Below are 8,128 nucleotides of genomic sequence, written 5' to 3' on the forward strand. Positions count from 1 at the left end.
TGTGTGTGTGTGTAACACATTTATTTTCCTCTTTCTCTCTCTTACAGGTAGATTTATGTGGACGCGAGGTGTACCCTGATTTCCCAGCCCCTCCACCTTCCCTCAATCACCCCCTCCCTACAACCTGTTCACTCCATCCAGCACACTACGGTCACCATGACGTCCACCTTGCAGACCCTAGTCTTTAAGCTGGCCCCTCCCTCAAGAGAAGCTGGACCGGAGCAGTTGGAGCCTTGTAATAGTGGAGCGGGGCGACGTTATGAGGTGGTCCCCTCAGTGGTCTGCTCTATGTGCTGTCTCTTCGGAATAATCTATTGCTTCTTTGGTGAGTTGAGTTTTCATGTTTACTTATACATTATTATTGTTACAGGTAAAAACCTATAGATGGCATGTGATCTCATACAGTCGGTCACTATTAGAATTATTTGTCAGGGTTATGGTGGGGGGTTTAAATTTTTCAGTCTATTTCTGTGTCGAACCCATGTTCTTTTTTTTTTTTTGCCCACTTTTAAATATTTCATGAGGTTCTAAATAAGGTCATGGCTTGTATAACTGTACTGCACTCTACATGAGATGGGCACAGATTTAAAGGGGACATATTCCACTCTTTTGTACCATTTGTTTTTTTCCCCCCTAAAGTCCACTTTTCTTGTTAGTCATCAGCGGTCATGTAGAATTTAATGGATGTTTTTGATATTGTACCTTTAAGCCTTCCCTATCATGAATGTGAAATGCAAACAATAGCATTGAATGGACATTGATTAGAAAATGTGGGTGATCGTGTGTTAATATGCCCATAGTTGTAACATAATAATAATAATAATCATGATAATTTCTGAATTACTGGTTAGTGGGGATGCATAATATATTATACTTATAATATATAGATGATATTAGATTTTTTTTCTTCCATTTATAAGTATTGGTCGATGTTGAAGATTTCATTTTGCATGCTTATTTCTTCTTTTTTTACATTTTAGATTGCCTTTGCCGTCATCTAATGTTTGCTTAAAGTTAACGTTTAAAAACAATTTAATAACACTTAATTAGGGATGCACCGATACTGGTATCGGTATCGGGCCCGATACTGAGCTCCTGTACTCGTACTCGTTAAAATGCCCCATACCAAACACCGATACCACACAGCATGTGATAAGCGCCATATTCAAACAAAGAAACACCGACAAAGTATCGGTATCGGGCCCGATACTGAGCTCCTGTACTTGTACTCGTTAAAATACGCCGATACCACACAGCATGTGATAAGCGTATTCAAAAAAGAAACACCGACAACAGAACAACAGACAGCAGAAAGGAGTTAAGGATGTCTACTACGAAGTATATGTATGCAATGAATCTAACGTTAAACATTCAGTATTAATGCCTGTATAGCTGATGTGCGCGAGCTGATAAACAAAGCACGCTGAGTGGATTGAGCGCACGGAGAGTGAATATATCTTTCTCACAGACATCACTGGAAAGTTTGTAGTTCGGTCGGATACGTCAAAAACAAGTAAGTGAAACAATGCACGAGTTACTTAACGGTAGGGAGAGAGAGAGAGCGCGCAATTCTGTTGGGTGATCTTTGATGTTCACTCACTTAGCACATGCATCATTTGGATTAAATCTAAGTCGTAAAAATAAAACCATTCATAGGGGCATTCACTATAAACATAATTTATTTTCAACCTTAGGCATACACGACTTTCTGGCGAAAGTGAATCTAGCAGCCGATGTGAAATGCGCTAGTCTGTACTACTGTCCTCTCATTCTGCACCAGTACAAATACCTGCAGGCGTTGCGCGTGTTTTGCTTGCTTGAGTGTTTGTGCATTATATGAGTGGCTTTGGAATATAAATCGCCGCACGTTTCAGATGAAAAAACGTGACTTCTATTTCTGAAAATATCACAGTTAGGAGATTTATAACGAGTGGTTCCCTGCATTATTACAGCAAAGCGCGTGATTACAGAACTAAGCCGCTGCAATGGAGAAGCTCTAATGCTATTAAATTAAAGATGATGTACCATAGAGCAAAAAATGAACAGTGTAATCTATTACATACCTTTCTATCAAAATGATCTAACATTATCAGAAGAATTTGTTCTGACACAGTGTAACTCTGAGTTCTTGTCAAATTGTATTACCATTTTCTAAACTACAGCGAATAAACTGTGATAATGTGAGAAATGTTGAAGGTGTCTGAATACATTTTGGTTTGACTGTATCTATTTGATAAATGAAGTTAACCAACTAACATTATACATACCCTTTTGGTTTCTGTGCCCAATATTTAAAAAATGTACAAATGCAATAAAAATATTGGTATCGGTACTCGGTATCGGCAAGTACCAAAAATAAAAGTATCGGTATCGGGCGAGGACTTGAAAAAGTGGAATCAGTGCATCCCTACTGTTAATCCTATAAAAAGCATAGCATATCATATCTGATGTATGAATTTCTAAGGCCTCTTTTTTAACATGATTTTTAGCAAAACTTGTTGCACACAATCTACTACATGCCTTCTGCCCGCTGATTGGTAGTTTATACTTTTTTTTTAGTAAGAAAAACTTCATTTTTATAATCTACATTGTAATTTTGTGATGCATAAATTCACCTGTAGCATATAAAATTAATTAATTTTATTTTTATTGATTTAATTTTAATTTAATATTTTGTATAGACATAATTGTATAGAATTTTTATATCTGCCATAACATGAAAATAATAATTGGCTTGTCTATTCTGTGTATCAGCCAGAAATAATATGGGTACATCCTTACTGGTAATTTTGAGTATTCGAGTATCATATCAAAATATTTTGGAAAAAATAAATAAATAAATTAAATAATGCTATGTCCCCTAAATTAGTTTTTTTGCTTTCCCTCACGTTTGTGCAACACCCTGTAAAATAAGTTTTACCATGGTCTAGAGCTGCCAATATTATACATGAAAGGTATAATCCTGAGTAATTCATCCTCAGTCAATTTTCCATATTGTTTTGGAGTTTTTTGCTCACTGACAACATTGGAAAGTGAACTGCTAATAAACTGAGCAGAATCGTGGTCTCACATTGTGCTATTCTTGAGCTGTGAAATCAGCCACTGCATGAATTTCCATCTAGCTATTTTTATCTTTTTCTTCTCCCTCCTTCACTCTTTCTCACATTTTTTCACTCACTCAGTTCTCACCTCCTGTTCTTTCTCCCTTTTGCAGGTTACCGCTGTTTTAAGGCTGTGCTCTTCCTCACGGGGCTCATGTTCGGTTCTGTAATCATCTTCCTGCTCTGTTACAAGGAGCGAGTATTGGACATGCAGCTGAGCGTTGAGGCCAGCGTGGGCATTGGCCTGGGCATCGGCACCCTGTGTGGCCTAGTGACCATGTTGGTACGCAGTGTTGGGCTTTTCATGGTGGGGCTACTCCTGGGCCTGCTGGTTGGCATCGGGACCCTGATAGGAATGGAGGAGCTGTCGTCCGACCCCCCGCGGTCAGTATGGGTGCCCCTGGGTGTCCTGCTGGGGCTGGGCATGCTGTTCGCCGTCCTCACCCTGCAGTGGCAGAGATGCTTCACCACCCTCTCCACAGCCGTGTTTGGGGCTGCAGTAATAGTCGTGGCTACAGATTATTTCGTGGAGCTCTTCGCGCTGGTGAGGTACATTTACGAGCGGGTGAAACCGGGCCCTCGGGAGCCAGTGTGCTGGACTACATGGGTGGTCCTGGGAGCCTGGCCTGCTCTCGCCCTGTTGGGTGTTTTGGTGCAATGGAGAGTGACAGCAGAGGGCTACTCCCACACGAAGGGTGAGTCAGGGACGGAAAGAGTATTTGCATTAAATGACACGCTGTTCTTGTGGATTTACTGTACCGGAGAGGGAGAGAAGGTTGTATGAATGTGTGCAGCACGGCAGATGGTTCCTGTCTGTTGGTGTGCTCTCAGGCCTGTGTGACTAATGATCACAGAAACAATCATGCAGAGCAGAGCATTGGCTCATGGAGAGGCTCTCTCTGTCTGTCTGTTTCCAGTACAGTAAAGTTGTATGTGCACTGAATGGCTTATAATATCCAACTTCTTAAAGAATGAGTTCACCCAAACGTTAGATTTTGGCACTATTTCACCCTCACATCATTCCAAAACTGTACGATTTTCTTTCTTCCATGGAACACATGAGAAGTTTAATAAAATGTGCAAAGTGCTCTTTTGAAAGTGAATGAGCACAGATGCTGTCAAACTCCAAACATGACAATAAAAGTTCCATGTACAGTGGTGTGAAAAAGTGTTGGCCCCCTTCCTGATTTCTTTTTTTTTTTCATGTTTGTCACACTTTAATGTTTTAGATCATCAAACTAATTTAAATATTACACAAAGATAATGCAAGTAAATACAAAATGCAGTTTTTAAATGATGATTTCATTTATTAAGGGAAAAAAGCTGTCCAAACCTACATGGCCCTACGTGAAAAATTAATTGCCCCCTCCTGTTAAATCATGAAAGGACTGTGATTAACCACATTATTTTAGAAAGCTGAGTTAAATTTCACTAGCCACACCCAGGCCTGATTACTGCCAGACCTGTTGAAGCAAGAAATCACTTAAATAGAACCTGTCTGACAAAGTGAAGCATGCTTAAAGAGCAACACATCATGCTGCGATCTAAAGACATTCAAGAACAGATGAGAATCAAAACAGTTGACATGTATCAGTCTGGAAAGGATTATAAAGCCATTTCTAAAGCTTTGGGACTCCAGCGAACCATGGTCAGAGCCATTATCCACAAATGGAGAAAACTTGGAACAATGGTGAACCTTCACAGGAGTTGCCGGCCAACCAAAATTACTCCAAGAGCACAACGACGACTCATCCAAGAGGTCATAAAAGAACCCAGAACAACATCTAAAGAACTGCAGGCCTCACTTGCCTCAATTAAGGTCGTACTAGTAGTCTATACTGGGGCTGAATGATTAATCGAAATAAAATAGAAATTGTAATGTGGCTTAGTCTATGGGCTTACTAATTATCAAATAGTAAAGGCTGCGATTTAAGTAAGTAAATATATGCCCAGCAGGTTTTAGAGCAAAGTGTGGCACTGTGTATCTTTACACATGCAGTGTTTTTAGTGTTTTGGAAGTATCAAAAAAATATAGTAGAAGCATGTTAATTTTCTTAAATAACATTAAATAGTGAAATAGTATTATTACAGTAGTAATATTTCTTATTTTTGCCATTTAAGGGATTAAGAGAAACCTGGGTTTATGCCAGAGAATGTGGCTTATGTGGACATGTAAAAACATATGTAGGTTTTTGAAAAGGGTGCATGAGAGTAGAGAAGAACGGATAACTAAAGTAAAGGAAAAGTGTGGGAAAAGCTGCTTACTGGTGGATCCACATATATATGCAGGTTGGCAACACCGCTAACACAGTAGTGCATGTAAACATGAACAGCGCGTCTTAAAGGGGGTCATATGATGTTGCTAAAAAGAACATTATTTTGTGTATTTGGAGTAATGAAATGTGTTTATGCGGTTTAAGGTTCAAAAAACACATTCTTTTACACATACTGTACATTGTTTCTCCTCTATGCCCCGCCTTTCTGAAACGCGTCGATTTTCTGAAAAGCAAGGTGTGCTCTGATTGGCCAGCTATCCAGTGCGTTGTGATTGGCCGAATACCTTAAGCGTGTGACGGAAATGTTACGCCCCTTACCATACTGTGATGCCCTGTCAGGCCAGAGCGTAACATAAAACCATGTCTGCATTTGTGATCGGAGAAATGACAAACAACAAGCGCTACTCTACACTGTCTTAAAACTCGTGTTTGAATCATCAGTGGCAAATTCTTTAAATATAAAAAACTTACTTACAGTCTGTGAGTAAGAACAGCCGGCATTGTAGTCTACTCTCCCAGGAACAGGAAACAGTCCTCCATAAAATGTGCTGCACACATCTAAATAATTGGGTTGAAGTGTTCTGGAACAGTGTTGTAAATACAACTTAACCACTGATTTCTAGTCGTGTCCTCTTTTGGAAGACCAAACAAAATATTTTCGCTTTCACAACGAAACAAAGCGTCACACGCGGCGGCGGCCTAGAGTGAGCGGAGGCCGGGGGCTAGAGTGAGGAACGGCCGGAGGGCTAGAGTGAGCGGAGGCTGGTGAGCTTGAGAATGGCGCGGCCAGCGGATTCGACGAAGGAGTGGCCGGCGGGCTTGCGGCAACCACATGTGACGACCCCGGGCTGGACTCCGCTTCGTCCACGGTGAAAGCCGATCCACAGTGCAAAGTTTATGTATTTCCTCAGCGACCAGCACGGATCAGCTCTAGGCATGACGAAGCGGATATCGTCCTCTTTTGGAAGCCCAAACAAAGTAGTTTCGCTTTCACAACGAAACACAGCGTCTTCACGACATGACGGCAGCAACAATACTACAGCGAGAATAAAAGTTACACCTTCTTTCTTTGCGTGAACATTTGGGCGGCGCAATGCAAATCTTCCCACATCGTGACATAGACATGTGGGGGCGTGTTAGAACGAGCCGTTTTAGGTAGGCGTGGTTGACTCTTAACTTTTATAAAGAATATCTCTTTGGATTTGAGACTTTAGTCTTTGCAACTTTACAGATCTTCTTTATGCACCAAGAGCTTGTAACACTCCAAAGAGAAAGGAAAAATTGAAATCGCATCATATGACCCCTTTAAGCAAATTTATTGCAATAACCAGAAAGCTGATGTGCATGTAAACATACTCTGTCTATTCATCACATTAACTATTGTATGGCTTCAGATTAGAATAATACTCTATATAATATGCGTGCTGTTCAAATTTGGGTTTGTTTCCATTCACTTTAGTTATTTAGAAAAGCAAACATGGGGCAATCTACAAAAATTCTTTTTTTGTGCAAGTCATAAATGTACATGAATGATGACCGTTTTAATTTTTGTATAGATAAAACATATAATGTTCAATATGTATGTTGCTGTTATGTAATGTGCTCTCTCTCTCTTTCTCAGTGATGATCAGTCGCCAGCAGCGGCGAGTTCAGCTTATGCGTATTCGTCAGAAGGAGGAGAGGAGGGAGAGCAGCAGGAAGAAAAAGAGGAAGCAGCCGCAGAACCCACACCACACACATGCCGCCAAAGCCCTGCACCCAGAGCCCGCCTACCGCAGGAAACCCAACCCTATACGACGCTTTGATGGAGATGTGCTTTCTCCTGTGAGTCCACACACTCACACTCACCGTCCTACACATACCTACATGCTCTAACTTATACACATGTATTGCAGAGCAGGGTTGAAATTAATGGGAAGGTGACAAAAACACCACTGAAACCTAAAATGTGAGTGCAAAAGAATGTCCCCTTAATGAATTATTTTTTTGTTAACTGTTTTTTCAGCCTAGTTAATTTTTCTAATTATCTGGATGGAGAATTTATTTAACCCCTTGACGCAATGATCATATGCGTAATGATCACTCTAGGCTGGTCCCTGACTCGTACAATCACACCAGTGTGATTAGAACATTTAGTACGTCATGTGATCAACTGCTAAATTGAAATCTGCTTTTGTGCTTTGACTGGCGTGGAGACAGTGAGAGACTTGCTTAGTCATTTATCACAACTGTTCAGTGTTTTCAACCACATAAAGTTTGTTTTAGGTTTAAGACATTTAAATACACATAAGGACTACCAAAAACATTTAGAGTTCTTAAAGGGGTCATATGATGCGATTTAAATTTTTCCTTTCTCTTTGGAGTGTTACAAGCTCTTGGTGCATAAAGAAGATCTGTAAAGTTGCAAAGACTAAAGTCTCAAATCCAAAGAGATATTCTTTATAAAATTTAAGAGTCAGCCACTCCTACCTAAAACGACTCGTTCTAACACGCCCCCACATATCTACATCACTATGTGAGAAGATTTGCGTAACGCCGCCCAAATGTTCACGCAAATAAAGAAGGCGTAACTTTTATTCTCGCTGTAGTATTGTTGTTGCCGCCGCCATGTCGTGAAGGCGCTATGTGCTTCGTTGTGAAAGTGAAACTACTTTGTTTGGCCTTCCAAAAGAGGACACGACTAGAAATCAGTGGTTAAGTTGTATTTACAACACTATTCCAGAACAGTTTAACCCAAATATTCAGATGTGT

The 8,128-nt window shown here is 40.3% G+C and overlaps 1 protein-coding gene across 1 annotated transcript in view; it reads left to right on the plus strand.

The window, feature by feature from the left end:
• The window catches only part of LOC107566325 (transmembrane protein 198-B-like), a 45,710-nt gene that overhangs the window by 33,283 nt on the left and 4,299 nt on the right, over positions 1-8,128 (plus strand). Inside the window, exons 3-5 of the mRNA XM_016251744.1 lie at positions 48-325; positions 3,215-3,796; positions 6,999-7,201. Coding sequence (XP_016107230.1) covers positions 157-325; positions 3,215-3,796; positions 6,999-7,201 — 954 coding nt within the window. The 5' untranslated portion in view covers positions 48-156. The remainder of the gene's footprint in view (positions 1-47; positions 326-3,214; positions 3,797-6,998; positions 7,202-8,128) is intronic.

Source organism: Sinocyclocheilus grahami, unplaced genomic scaffold (genome assembly GCF_001515645.1).
Source record: "Sinocyclocheilus grahami isolate Dianchi unplaced genomic scaffold, SAMN03320097.WGS_v1.1 scaffold1069.1, whole genome shotgun sequence".
In the NCBI taxonomy this organism is placed as follows: domain Eukaryota; kingdom Metazoa; phylum Chordata; class Actinopteri; order Cypriniformes; family Cyprinidae; genus Sinocyclocheilus; species Sinocyclocheilus grahami.